The 26,178-nt window shown below is 50.0% G+C and overlaps 2 protein-coding genes across 2 annotated transcripts in view; both read left to right on the top strand.

Annotated features, from left to right (window-relative positions):
- Window positions 1-1,021: 1,021 nt before the first annotated feature.
- On the top strand, window positions 1,022-15,827 carry P4HTM (prolyl 4-hydroxylase, transmembrane (endoplasmic reticulum)). Its single transcript, XM_006873654.1, has 9 exons — window positions 1,022-1,342; window positions 1,573-1,654; window positions 10,518-10,708; window positions 11,557-11,653; window positions 12,999-13,161; window positions 13,719-13,904; window positions 14,611-14,701; window positions 14,838-14,961; window positions 15,607-15,827. Exons 1-9 carry the CDS (start codon window positions 1,022-1,024, stop codon window positions 15,825-15,827), a joined length of 1,476 nt encoding a protein of 491 aa, XP_006873716.1.
- A 444-nt stretch (window positions 15,828-16,271) lies between these two features.
- Window positions 16,272-26,178, top strand: part of WDR6 (WD repeat domain 6) — a 10,982-nt gene continuing 1,075 nt past the window's right edge. The window contains exons 1-3 of the mRNA XM_006873624.1: window positions 16,272-16,455; window positions 23,461-25,933; window positions 26,032-26,115. Of these exons, the coding sequence (XP_006873686.1) occupies window positions 16,356-16,455; window positions 23,461-25,933; window positions 26,032-26,115 (2,657 nt within the window). The 5' untranslated portion in view covers window positions 16,272-16,355. The remainder of the gene's footprint in view (window positions 16,456-23,460; window positions 25,934-26,031; window positions 26,116-26,178) is intronic.

Here is a 26,178-nt window from a genome sequence, read left to right as displayed (position 1 = left end):
CCTAGCCTACTCTGAATGACAAAACCACAACACACAGACCATACTTTTCTGGAAGTAGAGAGAATGGATCTTAGCTGAGTAGTCAGAAACTTAGCAGTGGGGTCTGCCTTAATGGTGTTGCTCTTGTCTGCATGTCCACCTGAAGGCTGGCTTCTGTATCTCTGCTTGTCCATAACCCAGCCATAGAAAAGTAGAGAGCATGAAAATGCCCAGGCCTTCGCACTTGGCCACTGGTAAGTTTTCCCCTGCCGTTCTTAGTGATAATCTGAGTTTCTTTTTCCTCTGAGGTGATGGTGTCTCAATTGTGGAAAAGCCTATTTCCTCTTTTCACATATGCAACCTTTAGGCAAAGAGAGTGTTCCCATACTAACCCTATTCCTACCCTTACTCCCTGCCTCCCTGGTACCTACTGACTACAGTTAAGGGACTGAACTTCCTGGTGTGAAGTCCCCTCTAGAAAGTCCTCACTGACCTTCCCAGACTGGGTCCCAATGCCTATGCGACAGCGCACACCAGGTGGCTTAATGCCTGTGTTGTGGGTCCTACGCAGTCCTGGGCCTCCGCGGTGGCCCCCAAACTGGTGCAGTACTGAGTCATCATTTGGTGCTGTCTCCTCCCTGCTACCCCACCATCACCGCTCCGGAGGCGGAAAAAATGCAGACCATAATTTTCAGGGAGGAGGGAAAGGGGTATCATAACCGAGGAACGGAGAAAAAAATACCAATGGTGTCTGGCTTAATTAACGGTCTTATCTGCATCGACATTTGGGAAGTCACCTTCTGCCCTGGGGCATGTATCTATCTGCCAGAACCTAACGCAGTTCGAGAAGAGAAAAGTCTGGTGCAGGTCCGGGTTCGCAACATAGGGGCTGAGCGCATGGTAGCGCGAGAGGCCTAACACACAGCTGCCCCGGGCTAGTGACCTTGGCGCGCAGGCCCAGCAGCTGTTGTCCGGGCGACAGCGCGGCGCCGCGCGGGCATCCCGCGGCCCCTCCCCTGGGCGCGCGCGCGGCCGGTGCGCCATGGCGGCGGCGGCCGGCGAGGCCGCTAGTCCGCAGCGGGCGCCTACTGAGCACTGCCGGGCTGGGGTGACTGCGGGACTGGGCAGTGACGAGGACGCGCCAGTGCGGCCGCTGTGCAAGCCTCGCGGCATCTGCTCGCGCGCCTACTTTCTAGTGCTGATGGTGTTCGTGCACCTGTACCTGGGCAACGTGCTGGCGCTGCTCCTCTTCGTGCATTACAGCAACGGAGACGAGAGCTCCGACCCCGGGCCCCAGCGCCGCGCCGAGGGCCCTGGATCCGCACCAAACCTGGGCCCCCTCACCCGGCTTGAGGGAATCAAGGTGAGGATTTCCCGCTTCGGGTTCTGCAGGGCCCAGCTGCAGAGGACCAAAGCCGCACGGCGCCTTCCCAACGACCCTCACTCTGTCCCTGGCGCCTTGAGTGCCGGCCCCGCGAACACCCATTCACCCACTGCTGCGCGCTGAGGGGGAGACATTGTCCTTCTCCAGCGAAGAGTCGGAGGCCCAGGCAGCCTGGCCACGGAGCTGCTCCTTGTGCCTCTCTCCTTTAGGTAGGGCACGAGCGCAAAGTGCAGCTGATCGCTGACAGGGACCACTTCATCCGAACCCTCAGCCTCAAGCCTCTGCTCTTCGGTAAGTTGATCTGTGCTCCTGGGATGGCCAGTGGGGGCTGTGGTTCAGTGGCTGCCTTGATACTCATTTTGACCACGTGACATCTGTTTTGAAAATGGCTGCTTTAAAATAGCCCTTTATTTTTTTTCCAAGGAGATGTTTACCAAAATGAAGCATGCACCCTCATCCGCATAACAGAGATACAGGGTGACCTTTGCACACTCCCACTGTGAACCTTAGTCTCTGCAGCTGACCGATCTATCAGGGCTGGGCAATGTATCTAAACATTTCTTTATACTGTCTTTGGATATTCCAAGCCAGCCCTGGTGGCACAGTGATTAAAGTGGTCGTTTGCTAACTGAAAGTTAAGCAATTGGAACCCACCAGCTGCTCATCATGAGAAAGATATGGCCTACTTCCTTAAAGAGTTACAACCTTGGGAACGCTATGGAGCAGTTCCTCTCTGTCCTACAAGGTCCCTATGAGTCAGGAATCAACTCGACAGCAGTCGGTTTATTTTGGTTTTGGTGGGTTTTTTTGACATTCCCTGCCATCATTAATTCTGTCACATTCTAGAGTGAGGGGAGAATGGGATAATCTGGTCTGGAACTGATCTCAAGAACCTCTGAGGATTGGAGGAATCCCACCCCCAAAGTAAGCCCTGTGGTCTGATAAGAGCAGGCTGTCCAAATTTGGTTAAGGTGGTACCCCCAAGCCTGCCCCACTGGAACACCAACCTTTGCTACAAACAGTCTAGGTCATCTATCATAGGGAAAGCCTTCCTGAGCTCTTGTTATCTGCCAGAGTTTCATATGGTCATCTGATTTAATCCTTATAACCTCCTGTGTGGTAGGCAGAGTTTCCACACTCACATAGCCATTCAGTGGTAAAGCCAAGATTGGAATTCAGGCAGCCTGCCTCAAGAGTCTGCACTCTAAAGCCACATTGCTGGCTGTGAAGATGCTGAAGTCCTTCAAAGTCTACTCGTGTCAATTGAGGTGGAGGCCTCAGATGTATGAGCCTTGCCCTAGGGTAGGATGGTCCAGCCTAGCCCTGGGTGCCCTGCCTCAGTGGCACACATTTCTACCAACTTGAAACTGTTTCTGGCTATTGTGAGGGAGTGGATACTAAGTTTTAAGAAGGGGACTGAGGCCTAAGCAGAGCATCTGAGCATATACCATTACCCTTGGGGGAGAGGGCCTTTGTTCCAGGATTATGCCTAGACCTGTGTGAATGATGTTAAGGACATGCTGATTGTAGGGAAATAGGTTATAATGTCAGTCTTTTGTCAGAGGTTCCTAAAAGGGTGTTATTGTGATGATTACCATTGAAATCTGTACCAGGCACTGTATTAGTGGCTGGAGACACAGCAGTGAACAAAATAGGAAGAACAAAAAGTGATGCTGACATTCTAATTTGAAGGAGTCAATCAATAAACATATAAATATACATTGTATGTCAGAGGATGATAAGTTACTGCAGACAAATAAGAGAGAAATTTGTTTGTCGCTGAAATTCTAAATAGGCTAGCCAGGGTGGAGTGAGAAAATCATTGAAGCACATATATCTGTAAGAGTTGCAAGATTGAGCACCCACCCCATTACTACTACACTGCTGTCAACAGACACATCTGAGAGGGGTGCTTTCTCTCATCAATCTTCTTGAGGCCTATATGTATTTAATTCAGACTTGTGTTAGCTTAAGGAGCCCTGGTGGTATAGTGGGTTATGTGTTGGGCTGCTAACCACATCAGCAGTTAGAGTGTACCAGCTACTCCATGGGAGAAAGATGAAACTTTCTGCTCCCATAAAGTTTTCCAGCCTCGGAAACCCTGAGTCAGTACCAACTTAATGGCACACAACCACCCATTTCATGAAGTCAACTCATAGTCCCTCTATAGGACAAAGGAGACTACAACATAGCGTTTCCAAGGCTGTGAAGCTTTCTGGAAGAAAGCTGCCACATTGTTCTCCCTTGGAGCAACTGGTGGATTTGAACTGCTGACTTTCACTAAATATCTGAGTGCTTTAGTCCCTGTGCCATTAGGGTACCTTCATGAGGCCAACGGCTTTCTAATATGCAGCTTGTTGCATCAAAATCCTACAAAGCAGAGAATGAGAAACCCAAACCTAAAGACACCAGAAGTAAATTACAGGAAACAAAAGAGATTTGACAAAAAGAAAACTGATTCAGAGGGATCATTGTTTCTTCAGACAGATTAAAAGGGAGAATTGGGCAGTGCAGCAAGAACTTCTACTTGTGGTCTCATCTCCTTGAAAACTTACATTACCCTTAAGTCATTCAATGGCCCAATTTTACCTAGATGTCCCAGATTTACCCTGAAAGCCCCAGGACTTGCTACTTGAGGACATGAGTTAGGCCATGTGCTTGCTAGGATGAGTAAATGAAGAAGAGATCCATGACTATAGATGTAACAAAGAAGTCACTAGACTTCATTAGAGAGGTAAACCACAAGGGAGAGGGTACCCAAGAAGGGGCTGTTCCTGAATGCTGTGTTTTTGGATAAATCCAAAGAAGGACCCTTCATGACAAGAAGGAACAGGGTTTGTTTAGTTTCTGTACTTGCCTGCTTGTCCGTCTATCTGACTGTTGTCTGTTGTCACCTTAAAGAAGCAGTCAGGGCCAAAGGGAAGTGGGCCTTCCATTCCCTTTGCCCTGCTGCTTTTGATCCCAAGCCTGAGTCTCAGTAGGCTTGGGCACTCAAGATGCCAAGGGGTGGGTGCTCTGTATAAGAACTGGGGTGAAAGGGCAGGCCCCAACACAAGGTGCTTCCATATCCATGGAAAGGAATCTCACCACTTAACAGGCAACTATCCCCTGCAAGCTCCTATTTCTCTCTTCAGGGAGTGTTGCCTGTTTTTCACCTGTCCTGGAGACATCTGGTGAGTGGGATGTGGGCCACAAAAGGTCCTCTCCTGACTGTGGTAGACATTTCCCAAGGGATGTGGCCATCAAGTGTCCGTAAAGGACTTCATCGTGACAAGTTCAGTTCAGAAGGGAGGTGCTCTAATTCTGAGTCACTGTCATCTCTCTGGGGATGCTGCCTTTTTTTCATGTGGGTCACTTTTCCCCTCACCTCACCTCATTCTACACTAATTCTGTCTTTAAATGTCAGGTCAAACCTCATCTCTCCCTTCCTTAAATGTCTCCAAGATTTCCCATTATGCTTTTAAATTTCATTTTGTCACCTCTCAGACCTCATCTCCTACTCCTTCCCCTCATGTACTCCCTGCTAATTCTCAGACACCAGTCTCATTACGACAGGGCATGTGTATGTGCTGTGCCTGCCATTAGACTGCTTAAGCCTGGCTCTTCCCACAGATGGTGTCTTCACTCTGTTGAGCATCAACTGAGCTATCCTCTCCTCAGAGACCTCCCTTGACCACTCATCCTTAGAAGGTCCCAGGCACCCTGTTAGATTAGCCTGCTTGGTTTCCCTATCAGAACTTAAAACTGTTGGAAACTATATTCTGCATTCTTTTGTGTCATTTGTGTCTTTGTCCCTATAGGTGAACAGCATGTGTAGGAGGCCTGACTTGTTTCTTTCTGTGTGTTCAGTACTGAGAGCCATACTAGTGGCTGGCTGGTGGGGGTTAACATAAATTCCCAACTCAGCACTTGCCTACTTGCTTAAAGTGGCTACCACCACTCTTGACAGGGATCTCCAGATTTGGTACCTTTTTCAAAAGCAGTGAGGGATACTTTCAGTGGGCCAGCAAGAATTTTATGTTTTAATTATTGAGGATAAAAGAATATATAAAACATTTTATTTTCTAATCATGACTTGCTTTATTATTGAATTTCCAAATTCCTTTTGTTCAGCTTAAGAAACCAGGCAGCTATGTAAGACCACTGTGCTCATGATGAACACTGCATTCCCAGAAGTAGCGAAAGAAATTTAGCATGCATATTATTTCGGGTTTCCAAAGCTCCAGAGTGGAGCTTTCTGCATGGGCTCTCTGTAGCTCTGCTGCTCTGCGTGCCTGCTACAGCTTGGCAGAGCTCTGGACTCAGGGTGAGCAAGTGGAATTGGATCTGTCTGGACTTAGGCAAGCAACATCCTGCCCAGAGTGAGCACAGCCGAAGACTGTGTGCCTGGCCTGACTTACCTTGGGGTGCTGGGCTTGTGGGTGAAGGCCTGGCCTTAACTAGGCATGCATCACAAGCCTGGGAAGGTCAGAGGGGGCTGGCTGGAACCTACCTGCCTTCTTTGCCTTGTAGAACACCCTCTGCTTTAGAGGAGCTCCTAGCTATGTCCAGGGAAAGTGGGAGAGCTCCTCGGGGAGCCATGGGGCCTCTCTGGACTCTTGTCTGCAAATACCCATGGGGGCAGCAGAAACATTTTATGTATGTCCAGGGGAGCACACATTTTGCCTGGCCACTCCACAAACCGATCCTACTCTAGGTGCTGGGGATGGCACCCCCTGTGCAGAGCCAGCTGCAGATTGTGGTTGGACCGGCTCCAGGCAGAGGTGGTGGTCACGAGGAGCTGGCAGCCCTACATCTCCACGCTCAGCACATAGGCCAGGCATGCATGCTGAGTGTAGGAACCTGGGCAGCACATGGCATCCAGCTGCAGCCATTGTCTCAGGGTGGGCACCAGTTCTGCAGAGGGTAGTATACCTCCAGCCAAAAGTCCAGTTGGCCATCCAAGGGTCCAGAGGACATCCCATTGCACCAGGAGAGCCTGACCTTCACTGCTGAAGTGGATCAGAGGTCAGGCGGGAGGCGGCTCCCCGCCCAATCCTTTCCACCTGTTGAATCCTCTCGTCTGATGCTCTGATCTTAGAAACAGGGGCTCAGGGAAGGGAAGGTCTTGTCCTCTAGCTACCACCTCCTCAGGGTGTTTTGTGTTGCTTTGTTTGTTGCTGTGTTAACAATGTCCCAGGTATGAAACGGTATCTTTCTTTAGCTTTAACCATGTATACCATGTGGGTGGTGGTTGTTGTTGTTGTTAAGTGTTGTTGAGTCGGTTCTGAGTCATAATGACCTTATATAGTGTTTCTGAGGCTTTTAAGTCTTTGCAGGAGCAGAAAGCCTCATCTTTCTGTCTCAGAGTAGCTGGTAGGCTCAAACCACCCCTCTTAATATTTGCCTTCCCATCAAGCCAGGAGCTGGCATGGAGGCACTTGTATGGGGTGCTGCATGCTCCGGGCTCACCAAAGTCGTTGGTGCTGAGTGTGTCCATCACCTTTTTAAAATTTTTAATCTGACAACATTTATTACACAACTAGACGTTGAAATCCTTAAGATGAACTGGATGCTGCAACAGCTACCCTCTTGGGTTTAGGTGTTGTTCCTTCACGGAATGCATTCCTGAATCTGCGGTATACAATTTTTAGGTGTCTCATTCGACCAGTACCAGTAGTATTTCGTCTTTTAGCCTTGGCACTCCTGTTATACTTCCTCTTGAGCTTGGCAGGGTAGCCACATTTGCCATAGGTCGACTTCTGAGCCTTTGAGCCACAGTGGTGTCACAACATGTATGTCTTATTGCGATGCTTTTCAAACGATGATGTTCCCTTCATCATCTTGCTTCTGCCGCCGAGACCAAAGTATCACCTCTTTGGAGGAGTGCACATACTGCAGCTTGAAGTCTCTGCAGCTGCTGGAGGTGGAAGGGGAGGTGGGCATGACTGGCAAGGCCCCCAGCTTTCCACTTCTTTGCCCTTTGGGAGGCAGAGCCCTGTTGTGGGAGGCCCCCTTTGTTTCCCACCAGAAGGACCATTTACCTGATCCCCATGGGCAATGACTTGTAAGGGCTGAGAGCATCCCAGAGGCCATCAGAGCATCAGACTCACTTGGGATGCCTGGGCAGGAACCCTTGGCAACGGCGATGATGCAGAGGCAGTAGCTTGTGGAGAAGCATCTGCAGTGCAGGATGGCTGGCCAAGGGTAGCTGAACAGAACTTGATAAGGGCGATACAGGCCTGCACAGCCAGGCACAGGCTGCAGCAGAGGTAGACGACCCATGGGTAACAGACTCAGGTCAAGATTCTCAAGGTCAAGGCTTAGGGGCTGCAGGTCAGGCCTCCAGATCAGCTGGGGCCTCTCCACACTCCAGATGCTGCTTTGTTGCTGGTAACTTCCCATAGTTGCTGAGCAACGACACTCTGGTCACCTAGCAACTGCCCTGCAGCCTGGTTTTCTATATGCTTCCACCCACCAGTCTGGCTCGCAGCCTGGCTGTCCTCGTCTCCGCTCCCTCTCTGCCTGGAGCTCAGGCTTCTTTACAGAGCACCGCCAGCTCTAGCTGGGTTAGCAGTCTTCTGTCAGAGACAGGCCTGGTGGAGGGGTCCTATACCTTTGGCCTTCAGTTACATTTTGGAGGGAGAAGGCAGAGTCCACTCTCTTGTTCTTAAAAGGCTTTGGGCCCTGCAGTCTCTGTCCAGGACTGAGGTTGGCAAAGAGTGGAGAGGTTCCTGTCCTCATGCAGTGAAAGAACCCATTGTTGCTGGCCTGATTGCTAGAGGCTCTGGGAAGGGCCCTTACTCTAAGCTGAGGGATCTAGGGTAATAGTTGTTCAAAGGAAGACTGAGGAAAATGAACTGGCCTTTCCATCTTGGAATTCTTAAGAAAAAAAAAAGGCCACCAAATGGGTCAAGGCATGTCAGGCCTGAGAGAGGCCCTCCACTCCTCTTGGGCTGCCGTGGGCGACTGAGTCCTGAGGTGTCCTGGTACCGAGCTCTACCTCAGCGTTCAAGAAATTTCATGGTATGTGAGTCTAGATCTAGAGTCAGAGTCCATGCTGCACACAGCTGGTGAATCTCTGATCCAATGGGCACCTGCTACCCTCCCTAGGAAAACACAAATGATCCTGATGAAATACACCATCTTCTACCTGCCCTCCTCAGTGCCTGCACTGAATGGTGCCCAGCAAGGGTTAGTAAAGAGCAAGTTGTTGCCAAAGCAAACTCTTCCTGAGGAGGGGCCCCCCAGCCTACACCTGGAAGCCTCTGCCCTGTTGAGGCACACAGGGCTGTAGAGGGAGCATAGGAAGAGGTGCACATTGGGGTGGCGTTCCCAATTGAGCAAGTGCAGCCAGCCTATCGACTGTTGGATGGCTTTGGCTGTTGTGTTGTGATCCTTCAAGTTGGGCAGCTACATCTCCATGTAGCCAATGTCATGTGGCACAACTCCATGGCTAGGCGAGTGGGCACACACCATGAGGGGAACCCATGCCCTACCTTCACACCACAGCATGACCAGTAACCACAGCTGGCCTTATCCATTCTGGCCTGAATGGGCCAAGGTTGAGGGCTTTATAGGGCTGTACAAGTATCCCAGCAGCCAGCAGAGATGGGGTTTGTGCTGGTGTTCGCCGAGCTCCATAGTGCTTGGACTCACTTGGATAGGTTCCAGCATGCTGGCTTGAGCTGTCTCTGTTTGATTAGCATACAACAGGGGTCCGGTAAGGTAAGGGATTGTTGGGCCTGTGGATTACAGGTACCTAAATAAACCAAAGAAATCTGGGCCTGTGTTTTCTTTTTCTTTTTTTGGTTTACTTTGATAAAAACACAGCAATCAAGAAGTGACTGTTGATTAGCAATTTGCCGTACCCCGTTATCCAGCAGGGCTGTCTCCCAGTGTCTAGCTCACATACTTTCTGGGTTTGCTGGGTTGGGGTGTGGTGGTATCATGCAGGTCTGGGGTGGGGACCTTTGTCCTGTCCACAGTGTCATTTCTGGTCACCTATCTCTAGGAGCTGAGCATGGATTCTGGAGTCCAGCAGCCTACTGGTCCTGGACAAGTCACTGGTCTCTCAGGGCTTGGGGGTCCTCATTGACAGGAAAGGCAAACTAATGGGGTCTTTAAGGAATTTATATATATACATACACATACTGTGCTTAGGGCACAGAGTCTGTGCTTCCTAAGTATGATCTGCTGGGATTACTCTTAAAAATGGCTCCAACTCTGGCTCAAAGTGGCCATTTTCCTTCCTCTTGGCAATGACTAGAAATTTACACTTGGAGTATAGGGCAAGATAAGTGTCTGGCCCTTCTGCAAGAGTTCTGAGGGGACACAACAGTAATACTGCACCTTCTGTCAGTCAGCCCCTGTGTAGCCCTTTGCCCCACTTCTAAGGATGTCCTCTTCCTCATCAGGGAATGAGGCAGGGTCTGGGCTCCTACCTGGAAGGGCCTGGGAATACCAGGACATGGGTGTTTCAGCTACACTAAGCTGCCTACTAGTTATGAGGGCATCAGCCACTGAAGCTAAGCATCAGGCTTGACCTCTACTCAGAGGCTTAGAGGTATGGAACAGGCACTCAGTGTATATTTGTGCCTGAAGGAAATGGGAAAGTAAAAGGCACTTGGGGCTTCCAGAAACCAGCATCTGCCAGAAGTCTGAGTGAACCCCAACATTTTGACCTCCCAGGCTGGGAAGTCAACAACCTAACCCTGGTCAGATAACCAATGCCCACTTGTACAAAAGAATAGCAGGCAAGGCCCTTGGACTGGCCTAGAGAACTTGGATATCTTGTCTTGTTGGCTTTTATTTGAATAACACTGAAGAGCAAAAATAAAAGCTACCATCCCACTGCTTTTTAAATGTATACTCAGTTAATTGGAGGTCCATCCTCTGGCCTTTGGCCCCACTCCAAGAAGGGAGAATTTAACTCAGGTCCTGTTTAACTCTGACTTGCCCTCCAGTATTTTCAGCCTGAAAGACCAAGGTTCTACATTCCCATCACTGGCCAACCTGTGCAGGACAGCAGATATAAAGGTGTATGATATAAGGGAGTGTGCCACTAGGGGACAAGGAATGCTGCAGTCCCCAAGAGCCCTGAAGGGAAGTTGCTGGGTGCATCAATGCTTTCATTGAGTCCTCGGCCTTCATCACCCACCCTGTCTTATGGCAGAAATCCCCGGCTTCCTGAGTGATGAGGAATGTCGACTCATCATCCACTTGGCACAGATGAAGGGCTTGCAGCGCAGCCAGATCCTGCCCACTGAGGAGTACGAGGAGGCAATGGGCACGATGCAGGTCAGCCAGCTGGACCTCTTCCGGCTGCTGGACCAGAACCGTGATGGTCGTCTGCAGCTCCGAGAGGTTGGGATCCTGGGAGCTGGAATACACACAAAGTAGGAGTGACCAGAATTGCCTTTCTGCTGGCAAGATCACTTGTAAAGCACAGCCCTGGCCCCAAGTCAGTTGCCACCCCAGGCCAGCTTGGCATGTCCAGGGTTAGCATCTCCCCTTTCCATCTCTAGAGACGCTCTTGTTGCCCTCTGAAACCCAGAAGTCATCAGGGGCCTTCTCGTGGGGGGTGATAGCATTTCCTGCCACAGTATCAAGGTGGTGTGCCTTCTGCGCTCTAGATCCTTTGTTGTCATCGCTGGAAGCCCCACAGACCTCGTGGTAGATGGGATGGCAACCTCTGAGGTAGCCAGCAGTCTGAGCACTTTGCGTGCCCTTTACACTTGGGCTTCTGAGAGGGGTGTGGCAAGGCGTGAGGCTTATCGCGCTGACAGAGTGCCCACTGAGCCTGGTCTCGAGGGCCCCAGTGCTCATGCCCTGACCAGGCCTCCCTCTGGTGCCTGTTCCCTCTTCATAGCCAGGAGTTGACCTCCCCTATGCACCTGGAGTATCTGAGTGGGACAGTGGTCTGTCCCTTACTCTGCTGCCAACCAGCCACCAGTGATCCCCATGGAGGCTACAATCCCAGCAGGGCTGGAAGTGCTCAGGCCTCTTGACTACTCTCTGGCCTCCTGTCTAGATGCCTCTGGACCTCTCTGTCCACCCTCACTTCTTTCCAGGGACCCTCAGGCTCTATCCTTTGCCCTTGCCCATGCCCTGTAATACAAATCCTTAGTCCTATAGCAAAAACTGGACCATCTATGTTCTAGTGATGTACTACGAGTGGGGCCAGTCCACCAATGCATACTCTTGTGCTGCAGGTCCTGGCCCAGACTCGCCTGGGAAACGGGCGGTGGATGACTCCGGAGAGCATTCAGGAGATGTACTCCGCGATCAAGGCTGACCCAGATGGTGACGGTGAGCTCACACCTCACCATGTTGGTCTCTGTAAGCGTCTTTTCAAGGTGCACCTTGAAAACGTAGGCACTATCCTTATAGCCAGTTTCTGCCACATTTTAAAAATGGCTACAGCTATGGAGGGGAGGGTCTAGACTTGCCATGCACCTCTGAGAAGAAGGGAGGCAGCCAACCTCTCCCATTCCTCCTTGGTGACACTTAAGAGAATTCTTGGAGACCCTTGTGACCTTCATCAGGTAGAATCTGCAGCTGTAAGTTGGCAGAGGGCAGAGTGAGTACAGTGAAAGTGAAGGGACAGTGAGGCCAGGCTTGAGCTCGGCCGCTTGCCCGCATGCCCTGCTCTATCCCCCTCTCTCCAGGTAGGTGTGGGGTCTGCCCCTGCAAGCAACCTCCCTGGTCTAATCGAGGTTTCCCTTCTTCTTGCCACCTGGAGCTGTGTTGAATCACAGAAGTGGTAGTGTTATTAACTACTGGGATGAATGTGGTCAGCAGCCTATCCTGCTTTGGGAATAACCCAGGAAATTTCAGAGGTATGGTTGTCAAGTTCTAGACTGAGGAAGACACAGCAGTGTACTAGAATTTGGAAGGGTGGTCTAGTGCCTGGTGAACCCAGACTGAAGGCTTGGACCTTTGATTGGAAGGGTGTCTTACTGTTACTGCCCCAGTGTACACAGCTGGTGACAGGCTCACAGCCTTGAGTGTCCCCTCATCTTCAGAAAAATCTGGGCCAAGGAGTGGAAGGTATCTCAGCCAGGATAACATGGAACTGTGGCACCAACTACTCTTCTAGAATCCCAAGAAGGTGGAGTCCCTGCTTTGTAGGTTGGGCAAGAACAGCTGGAGATGGTTCTCATTTTGGGGAGCAGAATTGCTGTCTTTGCCAAGGCAAGTCAGGATCTAGAAAGAACTGGCTAGATGTGTTTTATTCAGGAGGAGGTCATAAAATATTCCCTGGGACCTGCCACCCATTGCACCCTATAGTTTGGAATGCCACAGTGGAAGTCCAGGGCTGGCTACTCTCCTTCCCTTCTACAAGAACTACTCTCTGCAGAGCCAGGCTAGAGGGCAGGGTGGCCCTGGCTATGTGACTCAAGCTTCATTTGGAGACCCTGCTCTGGTCATTCTCATAAAGCTGGGATCCTTCCATTTCAGGACCAAATCAGAGAAGTCAACTGAGGAAATGAACCTTTTTGGGTCTTCTCTAGCCTGACATGACTGAAATCAGGTTAATGTGACCCAAGAGTCCAGGTGGAGGCCAGGGTCTGCTGCTACCTATGGAGTAGGGAGGAAGGTACATCCTCCCCTTATGGGTTTGGCAGGCACTGATGGCAGGTCCTTTGTGCAGGAGTGCTGAGTCTGCAAGAGTTCTCCAACATGGACCTTCGGGACTTCCACAAGTATATGAAGAGCCACAAGGCAGAGACCAGTGAGCTGGTACGGAACAGCCACCACACGTGGCTCTACCAGGGTGAGGGTGCCCATCACGTCATGCGTGCCATCCGTCAGAGGTGAGCACATGAGGCTATCCTTTCTCATCCTTGGCCTGGTGCAGGGGAGAAGATATGCAGGGCCCCTCAGAAACCCCTGACTGGAGCTGCGAGGACAAAATGGATTTAGCCACCTCAGGATTAAGTACCACTTGTTAGACCAGGATGGGGACCTGTTGAAAGACTGGCAATTAATAAAAACAAATTAGCCCTAATTAAAGGCAAACAGTATACAGTTGGGATTTGAAATCGATGGAATGTTGGTTTTCAGCTAATTAGAAGAAATGACCCCTCTTCTCTTGCACTTAGCACCTAGGGCCTTTAGATGGGGTGTGGTCAGCAAGCCTGGGTCTGAGCCCCCTAGATACAGGGAATTGCATCTTTTCCTACCAGTGGGCATCTAACAGCTAGGGAGAAGGGCTCATCACAAATGATCCCTTCACACTCCTACAGGGCCAGGTTGGAGTGCCTCTAGGGGCTCCTAGGCAAGGCAGGCAGGGGCAGAACTTGAGGCAGCTCTGGAGTTCATTTTGGCTGGTTACTTCAGAATGGCCAGCTGACTGCTTACTGTCCACCAGGGTACTGCGTCTCACCCGTCTGTCACCTGAGATTGTGGAGCTCAGTGAGCCACTGCAGGTTGTGCGGTATGGCGAGGGAGGCCACTACCATGCCCATGTGGACAGTGGACCTGTATACCCAGAGACCATCTGCTCTCACACCAAGTTGGTAGCCAATGAGTCTGTACCCTTCGAGACCTCCTGCCGGCAAGTACTTCTACCTGGGGGCTGCCTCCTATCTAGTGGCTCCCTTCTATCTGAGAACTGCCTCCATCTTGCAGACCACACACTGATGGTGTCATAGACATAGGCCTGCCCCGTTGCATGGGGCCAGAAGACCACTGAGGTCATTTGTATTGATGAAGCTCTTGCCTGTCCCCTTAAGTTCTTTACCAAGTGGCAGGATAGGGGTGGCTGCTGGCCATCTTGCCCCCTCCAGTCAACAGAGGCTGAGTACCACAGACACTGAAACTTGCTCCCAGAGGTCTGAAGTTAGGGGTAAGGCTGGACCTCCAGTTTTTTTTACCGTCTCTCCCAGCTGTTAATCCAGCCTCTATTGCTGGAGGCTTCAGCTATTCTCCGTGTCCCTCTCCCTTGCCAAAATACAGAGGCTGCTCTGGCTTAGCTCCTTGGAACTACATGACCTTGCTGCTTCTGCAAGCCTTACCCTTCCTAGTTGGGCCCTGGATCAGGATCAGAATCAGGGCCACATAAGTTCGCTAAGTGTACTTGTCATCTTGACCACACAAAACAATTGTGATACAGAAAAATTGGGCTTTTAGCAGGAGGGACATCTTGGCACTGGCCTACCCTTCTGGCCCCTAGGAACCTGGGTGGCCTATCCTGCCCACATTGAGCCCCTGGGAGTGTTTGTACAGTCAGAGACCTGCTCAGCATCCCCTCTGCCTTACAGCTATATGACGGTGCTGTTTTATTTGAACAACGTCACCAGCGGGGGTGAGACTGTCTTCCCTGTAGCTGACAACAGGACCTACGATGAAATGGTAAGGGCTGGCTGGGCTGGCATTTGGCTCATCTAGTGCACATCCCTCCAGGTGTGGGAGGAAGGTTCAAGCACAACCTGACATGGCCTTAGTTCCTGGCAGCAGCATGCAAACCACTCCACCTTGCTGCCCACAGAGTCTGATTCAAGATGACGTTGACCTTCGTGACACTCGGAAGCACTGTGACAAGGGGAATCTGCGTGTTAAGCCCCAGCAGGGTACAGCCGTCTTTTGGTACAATTACCTGTCTGATGGGCAAGGTGAGTGCTTGTGGTCAGATCATGATGTCCTGGGAAAGGCTTCACCTTAACCTGCCCCTTGTAAGGGCTGTCTCTAACCACTCCTAAATAGTATTCTGTTCCTGGTGTCTTCCCACAAAGATCACAATAACTGACCTCACCAGGCTGCTCAGCACCTGTGCAGATTCCTGGGTCATCTTGACCTGCCCTTCCCTATTGCTCCAACCTTGTTTTCTGGGGCTGTGGACCCCTGTCCCTTGCTAACCCAGGCTGGGAAGGGTTGTGAAAAAGTCTATCAGTAAGAAAGCTGGTTTTACTGTTGTAAAACGTTAAGAAGAGACTTTCCTAGTAAATGAAAAATTTCTATGATGGTTACAGGACTGTGGTGTGTGTGGGGGGGCGGTGGAAAAAATAAAGTGAATAGTGGTAATATTGTTTAAAAATAATAAAAGTGGGTAGAAATTAAAAAAAAAAAAAAAAGTATCAGAGGGCCATTGATGTGGACAAAACACTTAGGTGGCTGAGATGCTTTTGGGACTGTTTACTATGAGACGCGTACAACTGGGCCCACCCCGAACTCTTGGATCAGAAGTAGCCAACTTTAGGCCAGCCCAGCCTAGAGACCCTCCTGGCCTTTCCCTTGCTCACACCACCCTCCCCTGACAGGCTGGGTGGGAGACGTGGACGACTATTCGCTGCACGGAGGCTGCCTAGTCACGCGTGGCACCAAGTGGATTGCCAACAACTGGATCAACGTGGACCCTAGCCGGACGCGGCAGGCACTTTTTCAGCAGGAGATGGCACGCCTGGCCCGTGAAGGTGGCGCCGACTCGCAGCCTGAATGGGCCCTGGACCGGGCCTACCGCGACGCTCGCGTGGAGCTCTGAGGAGAGGGTCAGCTCCAGCCTCACCCCTAGGGGCAGCCACCTCCTGAGGTCGGGGCCCTGCCTTTCCCCTGCCCTGCTGCAGACCAAAGGCATGGCCGATGGCTTGCCTTACCCCGCGTCCAGCTGTCATTGGAGCGCAGTTCCTATATTCATGTTATTTATTGTGAACAGACCCATGCTGCCCTGATAATGTCAAATAAAATCACACGGCTTCGAGCCGCTAGCCCAAGAAGCTAACGGAAGGCCGGCGGAAAACTAAGCAGGTGGAGCGGGCCAGCAATGCAAAGTGCGCAGCTCGTATCACGTGAGGGGAGGGACTAGGGCTTGGCGGGTTCCGCCAATCCGGACGGGGATTGCGTGGGACGGAGGGTCGTCATTGGATATAGCCTGCGCCGGGCCATCCGTAGGCTCTGCTACCTGTAGCTAAAGGCGCAGTCGATCGGCTACGCGGCGCTCGAGGAAGGGTTGTTCTCGCGAGAGACCAACTCCTGTCTTGGTGGTGGCTGCTGCTGCAGTTCAAGACCCGACATGGACGCTCACGAGGACTACGTGTGGCCGCGAGCCACCTCGGAGCTCATTCTCCTCCCCGTCACGGGTCTGGAGTGCGTGGGGGACCGGCTTTTGGCGGGTGAGGTTTAATTTGAGGCGCACGCTAGCGAGCGAAGAAACCGAGCGTCAGGCTAGGGCGGGGCCACGAGGAACAAAAGGATGCACCGAGCAGGGCGGGCTGCGGGACGAGGCTCGATTGGAAGTGAGAAAGGATCTTGGGGCACGACGGGAATAAGGACGGGGCTGGGAGACAAAAACTGATGTGGCTAGTGCAGCCCTTCATAAACTGCAGCCGATATGGACATGACTGACGAAGAGGCGAGAAAGAGCGGGATAACGAGGCCGTTTCAGTAGAGGGATGTCTTCAAGGAGGCGGGCGGGGTGTGGCCTTTCCTGAGAAGGCGGGGCGGGAGGGCGGGGAATGAGCCCCCCAGAGGGCGGGGCCGGGTAGCACCTGAAGGCTAGTCAGGAGTGGGCCGGCAGTATGGCCTCAGGTGCAGGTGGAAATGATTTTCCTCTGTGGAGGGTGGGATTATGGGAATTTGGGGTTGAGCCTTTTCCCATTAGGCCAAGACCCGGTAACATAGGGGTTGAGGTTGTGGTCTGAACAATTCTATTGTCTGTGCCTCAGGTGGGAAAGCACAGGCCCCAGTGACTGGCAGCAAAGGCCTGGGACCCGAGGTGACATAGTCCGGGGGAACATGAAACCACTCCTGACAGTGGCGATGAGGTGATTGTTTAAAAAGGACCTTTAGTGAGCTGCTACCAGTCAGGCAGGTGATGGTGAGTGGAGAATGCCCAGTTTGATCTTGATTGGGGGCTCTCATAGCCACAAGGTCAGCAATTCAAACCCACCAGCTGCTCCTCTGAAACCCTATACAGGGTCGCTATGAGTCAGAACCAACTCAACAGTTGTGAACAATAGCCTTGTTGTTGCGAGCTCTTGAGTCGATTCCAACTTAAAGGGATCCTGTATGGTGCTTATCTTACAGTGCCGTAGCAGTACCAGGACTCCTCGTAGCCTACCAAGGGCTAAACTTCCAAGACTCCTTGATTTGAGAACAGTGAAGTACAAACCCAAATAAGCACAGAATGAACTCGGAAAATTGGAGGGATGGGTTTCTTGCACAGGTTAAGCATGCTGATGGGCAGTGAGGCCTGGAGATTTAGCTACAGTTTAGGAAAGAGTGAATTCCTATGAGACTGGATCAGGGGTGAAGAAGTCTGTGAGGTGGGGAGACTGGAGAAATGAGTAGGGACTAGATTGTTTTAGGGCTTGATCTAACTTTATCTCTAAGGGCAGTGAGAAGTATAACAGGGCATGACTTGATGGGAAATGCAGGTGAGAATGCTGAGTACCCATCAAGTGACTTCACCCATTCCTTTGATTTTAAAAGTGACTTACGTAGTTAAAGTTTTTAATTCCATCTATATAAACTGAATCTCCACTTCTGTTCTTGCCTGAGTTTTAGGCCCAAGTATATAGATGCCTGCAAACGAAAATATTCCCTCTACTCTTAGTGGTTCTCTTATTGATGGCTCAGCTCACCAGCTACTCAGATGCCCACAAATTCCAAGCTCAAGAATCTACCTGAGTCCCTAAGCCCGTTAGGTACCATGTCTGGTTGATTTTGGCATCATGTATGTGGTACCTTTCTATTTCTCTGTCTGAGTTGACTTCATTCAAGGGCATGCCACCATGTCTCCCTCAGCCCCTCAGTAATATCTTCTCTGGCCCATTCTTAAATCCTTTTTTCTGTTCCATTCACACTACCCAAAGCTCTTGCCCAACTTAGGGCTTCCCGTCTGCTGTTCTCTCAACCAAGAAAGCTTCCCTCCTATCTGCTCTTCCTCTAGCTAATCCTGCTCATCTTTAAATCTGCGGCCTCCTCTGGCTTCCTTGTCAACCTGGGCACTGTTGATGTTTTGAACCCGATAATTGTTTCTTTTCTTTTTTCTCCATCTGTATTTATTTTATATTTAAGGCTTTTATTGTGGATTGAGTAAAAGTTTACAGGGCATATCATCAACAAATCATACACCTTGTTTCATTACAATGATTTTAATCCCCTCCATGTACGATCAGTTAACAGTATTTTTCTCTATCCACTTTAGCTTTTTAAACAAACAAACAAACAAACAAACCACTCAGGCATATATAATAATTTACATCTCCAAAGGGCACATTCTGCAAGTCTGCCTCCTGGCCACCAGCTCTTAGTCCCTTTCTTTTTAGTCTATGAATCTAGAGTCCTCAGCCACTCCCCCTCTCCATGCCCCCATCTCTGGCGCTGCTGCTTCTCTGGATAAGGTCCCGCATTCTACTTGTGCACTTCTCTCTTGATGGTCCTAGGGTCCTCTGTTTCTGGACTATAAAGATTAACCACTCCCCTGTTTTTGTTACAAAACTTCTACCTTTACAATTGTGACAGTCACAATTAGTCATGATAATAATTATTCACTATTGAATCTTACGAATCTTTTCCCCATCTCTTTTCACCAGACCCATCTAGACAAGATAACAGCTATTCAGTGGGACTCTTTCTTTTACCCATACTCTTAAACTCCCTCTTGAAACCTTGTAAGCCAGTCACTTTATGCCTTTATTGCCCCCCCATTTTAGGTAGCCAATGTCTAAATTGCCTGACCCTATCTACCCTGTATACAGAGGGTATAGCATTAATACTTGATGTGAAGGCTCTTTCCCTCTCTATTGGTATTTAGAGTAACTACTGCTCTGAGTATAGCTTAGGTTCATCAAATTGAAGCAGTTTACCCTTGTTTCCTTTATTCAAAACAAAAACAAAAAAAAATTTTTTGTTTTCCAATCTTCCTCTAGTCGAGTTCTCATTATCAAGCCATCGAGGCTAGGTTAAAAGGGTACTTACTGTATGCGAGTTTGGGTGTTCTTGTGCATCTCTCCTCACTTCATATCAGCTGGATGCTTCACTCTCAGCTCTGGCCCTCTGTGGCTAAGTTCTTGTCCATGGGCTCAAGTGTCCTCATGTCTCACCACACTTTGGACCAACCAGCCCTTCCTCTTCTCTCTCTCATCTCCAGGTCAATGGGATTTAATGGACTGCGGTTGAACTCAGCCCATTTCTTCATTGATGCCTTTCCGCTTCTTCCACTCATGAGTAGACCAATGTGGTTGCCAGCAAGCTTATGTGCTTGTTTGTGTATTCCATTTGAGTTTCAGTCTTAGAGGGGAGTTTGTCCTGAAGGCACTTGATTGCTAGCCTTGATGTCTTCCTGGTGAACAGCTTGCTTATTCTTGTAGTAGCCAGTCATACTGACATTTTTGTTTTGGGTTTTTCCTGATGATCTTTCTTTGAAGATGTATCTTTTGTCACTGTAGCTGTTCCAGTCTGCTTGTCCTTTTTAGTGGGAATGTCCCACTTCATAAGGTTCTGGATAGGATTCAGGAGTCCACCTAAGGTCCTATCCACTGTAAAGGCTTTGCACGAGGCCTGTATCACTGGGCAAGTTATAGAACCCCTTTTAGGAATTCCAATCAGTAATAGGCTGAAGAGACGGGCTTACAAGTTTTCTCTACCCATGTTTCCCAACATTTCTTTCTATTCTACTCAAGTGTCTATTTTACAAGAGTAGGCAAGGGAAACTAATATTCATAAGACAGTCAAGGATTTTAGTATTATTTCCCCTCTTCAAGCTATACCTAGATCCCTGAATCCCAGAGCCCTGTTGTTCCAAGGTTGAGTATGCTTCACTATTTACCTCGGTCCCACTAGGCCATGCAAACCTGTCTCAGTGTTCCCCTATCTATCTTGTTCTTCCACTTCCCCCCCTCTTCTTGTAATTTCCCTCCCCAACACACACAGTAAACCCCCACTCCAACCCCATTGTGGTTACCTTATATTCCATTAGTTCTACCCTCCATTTAAGACAGTCTATTTTATCCAGTAATCTACCTGACCTTCCCACCACCTGGATCTCTGTTCCTCTGTGTTTACCTTCTTTCACATTGTAATTGCTTTGATCATAGACTGACGTCCCAGATCCTCTGTTCTTATAATTTTGTTCTGTTCTTGACTCTTCCATTTGTCGATTGAGTTCAGGGTGATGTTGCCACGTACGTCATTCTATAGTTGTCTGTTCTTGTTGGTTCTCAGTCCACAGAACTTCCTATAGGATGTTTTTCATAGCAGGGTTGGCTTTGGCAAAATCCCTTAGCTTCTGTTTGTCCTGGAATGTTTTGATTACACCATCATATTTGATTGACAGATTTGCTGGATAGAGGATTCTTGGGTGGCAGTTTTTTCTTTCAGGGTTTTATATATGTCTCCCCATTGCCTTCTTGTCTGCATGGTTTCTGTTTCAAGATCTGAGCTTAATCTGATTTGCTTGCCTTTGTTTGTTACATTTCTCTTTTCTCTAGCTGCTTTCAAGATCCTGTTCTTCTCTTTGCTTTTGGAGAGATTGATTATTATATGTCTTGGTGATTGTCTTTAGGGTCTATCCATCCTGGGGGTCATTGAGCTTCTTGAATGTTTATCTTTTTACTTTTCACGATGTTAGGAAAATTTTCTTCCAGAATCTCTTCGACTCTCTCCTGTGTGGACTTGTGTGATTGTTCCTGTTCCGGAATGCCAATAATTCTTAAGTTATTCCTCTTCGTGTTGTCCAACATGAATCTTAGGCCTTCTTCAGATTTTTTTTATCCTTTTTTGTGTCTGCTCTTCTATCTTAGTAATGTTGAGAGATTTATCTTCTAGCTTACTAGTTCTGGCTTCTATCTCTTCTATTCTACTCCTTTGCCGTTTCAGTGTATTTCCATTTCTGATATTCTATTATTAATTGTTTGGACCTCTTTCTGTAGGTTTTTAATTGTTTCCAATGCTGTATCTATCTTATTTGATTGTTCCTGTAGCACTTTCCTGACTTCTTCCTTATTTTTCTCAAGTCTATTATATATCGTTTTGATACATTTTATAATAATTTTTTTGAATTCCTTCTTAGGCATTTCCAAAGCCTGCCCATCTTCCAGTATGGAGTGTAGGTCTACTTCCAACTCATTTGCCTCAGTCACATTATCTCGTTTCTGGACATGTGCAGATATGGTCATCTGCTTCTGTTTTTTGGGTATATTCAGGAGTTATCTGTGACCTTAATACTTAGATGAGTATGTATTTTGGTATTTTTTATACTTTCTGATTGCTTTCTGATTGCCTATACAGGGTCGCCATGGTCAGAATTGATTCAACAGTACTTTACAACAACAACAACTTCATAACGTGTTTATAACAGCGCCCCTGGGCTCTTTCTAGTTGACTTCTGTTAGCAGCACTCCCCTCTGCACCACCTACCCAGTTTTGAAAACCTAAATTGTCTCTAGACATTTCCAGATGTCTCTTGGGGGCTAACTCATCCCCTCTGAGAACCGCTGTTGTAGACCTTCACATATTATGTTTACATCAATTTGTAGGGTCCTTTTATGGAATTTGCCAAAATTATAACAACTTATTTGTGTGGTTTTATTGTTTAGTGTCTGCCTATCCCAAAAGAGCAGAGTCTGTGCTTGTCTTGTTCACTGCCAGCATATAGCTCGGTGCCTGGTATATTATCTGTGCTCAATAAATACATATTGAATATTGAGAGATTGAGATTGCAGGTTAAAAGTGGTAGAAGAGACTGCTGCTGTCGTAGGTGAAAGCCCCAAGCTCACCATGATGGGGAGGTTTTGTGAACACTAGAGAATGAAACCCATAAGACCTGGAGACAGATAAGAAGTGGAAAGTCGACTGCTAAGCTGGTGCTTTGCAGGGTTTTGACTGGAGGATGGGCAGAAGATGTCGTGGCTATTGAGCTGAGGAGCACCAAGAGAATTTGGGGAGCATGTCAGTAGAGCAGGAGATGTCTGCAAGATTGCCAGGAGGGAGCTGGGTGTTCACTCCTCGAGATAATCGTGTTGAGGAGGAAGCTGTCTGAAAGTGTGTGAGTAATTGTGCAGGGAGGTGTCAGACAAACCTCCGGGAATACCAGTTGTTGTTAAGTGCCATCAAGTCGATTCTGACCTAGAGCAACCCTGTATAGGGTTTCCAAGGAGCAGCTGGTGAGCTTGAACCACCGACCTTGCAGTTCAAATGACTACAGTCTGACACATTAGCTCACAGCGCCACACCAGGACTCCAGGAGTACCAGTATGTTAGAGCAAATGTGCCCAGGAAAAGGTGAGGAAGACAAGAAGAATGCATATCATGAAGCAAGAAAAGAGGTTTCTATAGTCTAAATTGGAGTCCTGGTATAGCGCTATAGGATAAGTGCACAATTGCAAAGTCAGTTTGAACCACAATTTTGGCAGTTCAAACTCACCAGCTGTTCCTTGGAAACCCTAGACTGGGTCACTATGAGTCAGAACTGACTCAATGGTAACTTAGCAACAACAACATAGTCTATATTATTTGTTGTTTTTCTTGTGTGCCAGTTTTGGCCTGTGCCCTTGATGTCTGTCTTGTATGTTCCTCCAGCCAGCCTTTTGTGTTACTGATGCTCTGGGGCTCTCTGAGCCGAGTCCTACATACCTAGGAGTGAGGCTCATACTGTGGATCAATGACAGGGCCAGCACCCAAGTGCAAGCCTCTGCTGAGACTTGGGCCCATCTCCTTGTTCTTAATTGGTTTTGAACATGCTCACACCTTCTCAAATACAGGGGCGAGGCTCCTGAGAATCAGGATTATGGACATTGACCTGCTAAGCATGGGCTTAGCAGGACAAGCTCTCCTTTGGGAGATACACAAGGAAGGAAGATTCATGCAGAGGTACGTGAGATTGAGGACTGGGGACTAAGGCTGAAGTGGTTATAGTCTGAAGCTTGAGAGTGAGGTGGATGAAGAGGCTAAGAGTTTAAAGATCTCATGGCTGAACTGAACTCAAGTGGCAGACTGGAGGCATTGAAAGTCAACACTGAAAATCAAGCTGGAATTGAGGCCAGGAGTTTCTGAGGTTCACACCTGTAGGATCTTAAGTCCTAATGCATTTACAGGTTACAGGCTAGTTGGTCCGTTCCCTACAGGTAATCAGCATTAGGAGGGGGATTCTGATGCAGCTCTTTGCCTCTGTCTAGGTGAGGGTCCGGACATCCTGGTGTACAGCTTGGACTTTGGTGGACACCTACGGATGATGAAGCGAGTACAGAACCTGCTTGGCCACTATCTTATCCATGGATTCCGGGTGCGGCCAGGGCCTGATGAGGACTTGGATTCACAAGCCATGGTGGCCGTGTTTGGGAGCAAGGGGCTCCGAGTCGTGAAAGTTAGCTGGGGGCAGGGCCGCTTCCGGGAGCTCTGGCGCTCAGGCCTGTGGAGCTTGTCAGACTGGATCTGGGATACACGCTGGCTGGAGGAGAATGTGGCTGTGGCTCTGGGCCACAATTCAGTGGTGCTCTATGACCCCATGGTTGGGCGCACCCTGCAGGAGGTACACTGCACAGACAGGTGTACCCTCTCCTCAGCCTGTCTGATTGGAAACACCTGGAAGGAGTTGACTGTGGTGGCAGGTGTCATTTCCAACGAGCTTCTGGTCTGGTACCCAGCAGCCTCTTCAGAAAATGAGCCTGTGACACCTGACCGGCGGATCAGTGGGCATGTAGGTGTCATCTTCAGCATGTCATACCTGGAAAGCAAGGGCTTGCTGGCTACAGCTTCAGAAGACCGAAGTGTCCGCATCTGGAAGGTGGGCGACCTACGGGTGCCCGGGGGACGAGTACAGAATATTGGGCACTGTTTTGGGCACAGTGCCCGTGTGTGGCAGGTGAAACTCCTGGAGAATTACCTTATCAGTGCAGGAGAAGACTGCGTTTGCCTGGTATGGAGTCACGAAGGTGAGATCCTCCAGGCTTTTCGGGGACACCAGGGCCGTGGGATCCGAGCTGTAGCTGCCCATGAGCAGCAGGCCTGGGTCATCACTGGAGGTGATGATTCAGGCATCCGGCTGTGGCACCTGGTAGGCCGTGGGTACCCGGGCTCAGGAATCTCAGCTCTCTGTTTCAAGTCTCATAACAGAGCAGGCACTCTCAAGGCTGTAACACTGGCTGGCTCGTGGCGAGTATTGGCAGTAACTGACACAGGAGCCCTGTACCTTTATGACCTCGAGGTCAAGTGTTGGGAGCAGCTGCTGGAGGACAAGCGCTTCCAATCTTACTGCCTGCTGGAAGCAGCCCCCGGGCCTGAGGGCTTTGGGCTGTGTGCTATGGCCAATGGGGAGGGTCTTGTCAAGGTTGTCCCCATCAATACTCCAACTGCCGCTGTGGATCTGACCCTGTTCCAGGGGAAGGTGCACAGCTTGAGCTGGGCCCTTCGTGGATACGAGGAGCTCCTGTTGCTAACATCAGGTCCCAGTGGGGTGGTGGCGTGTCTGGAGATCTCAGCTGCACCCACTGGCAAAGCCATCTTTGTCAAAGAACGTTGCCGCTACCAGCTGCCCCCAAGTAAGCAGAGATGGCACACATGCAGTGCTTTCTTGCCCCCGGGTGACTTCCTGGTGTGCGGTGACCGCCGGGGCTCTGTGTTGCTGTTTCCTTCCAGACCAGGTCTACTCAAGGTCCCTTGGGCTGGAGGCAAGGGTGGGGCGGGGATACTGGGCATGAATGGTGGCAGTGGTCAGGGAGGGAGCACCTCAGCTGAGTGGGGTCCTGTGTCCACCCTCCATTCACTGCATGGGAAGCAGGGTGTGACCTCGGTCACCTGTCATGGTGGCTATGTGTATAGCACAGGGCGTGATGGTGCCTACTATCAGCTTTTTGTGCGAGGTGGCCAGCTCCAGCCAGTCCTACGGCAGAAGTCCTGTCGAGGCATGAACTGGCTGGCTGGACTCCGAATGGTGGCTGATGGGAGCATGGTCATCCTGGGTTTCCACGCCAATGAGTTTGTGGTGTGGAGTCCCCGGTCACATGAAAAGCTGCACATTGTCAACTGTGGTGGCGGTCACCGTTCCTGGGCCTTCTCCGATACTGAAGCTGCTGTGGCCTTCGCCTACCTAAAGGATGGGGATGTCATGCTATACCGGGCCCTGGGTGGCTGTAACCGGCCACATGTGATTCTTCGGGAGGGTCTCCATGGCCGTGAGATCACGTGTGTAAAACGTGTGGGCACCATCACCCTGGGGCCTGAATTTGAGGTGCCCAGCTTTGTGCAGCCTGACCACCTGGAGCCTGGCAGCAAGGAGCCTGGCCTGATTGACATCGTGATCACAGGCAGTGAAGACACTACTGTCTGTGTACTGGCACTCCCCACGGCCACCGGTGCAGCCCATGCACTCACGGCTGTTTGCAACCATATCTCATCAGTGCGCACTGTGGCTGTGTGGGGTGTTGGCACTCCAGGTAACCCTCAAGATCCTCAGCCAGGCCTAACTGCTCATGTGGTGTCGGCGGGGGGCCGGGCTGAGATGCAGTGCTTCAACATCATGGTCACACCTGACCCTAGCACTCCAAGCCGCCTTGCCTGTCACATCATGCACCTTTCATCTCATCGGCTGGATGAGTACTGGGACCGGCAGCGCCATCGGCACCAGATGGTCAAGGTGGACCCAGAGACCAGGTGGCGTGCATGAGTGTGGGGTGGAGTCACCCAGGGTATGCCTTATGTAGCTGTCCCCAGGCTCACAGGCCTCCCCCCCACCCCAACTGTTGTTGCAGGTACATGTCCCTTGCAGTGTGTGAGCCTGATCCTCCTGGCCCAGGCCCCCTTGTAGCTGCAGCCTGTAGTGATGGGGCAGTAAGGTGAGACTATACGGCCCAGGGTGCTAGGGGACAAAGGATATGAGGTCATCCAGGGTGAGTTCT

The sequence above is a fragment of the Chrysochloris asiatica genome, unplaced genomic scaffold, assembly GCF_000296735.1.
Source record: "Chrysochloris asiatica unplaced genomic scaffold, ChrAsi1.0 scaffold00246, whole genome shotgun sequence".
Classification (NCBI taxonomy): domain Eukaryota; kingdom Metazoa; phylum Chordata; class Mammalia; order Afrosoricida; family Chrysochloridae; genus Chrysochloris; species Chrysochloris asiatica.
The sequence above is the reverse complement of the archived record's forward strand: the minus strand, read 5'-3'. Positions and strand labels throughout refer to the sequence as shown.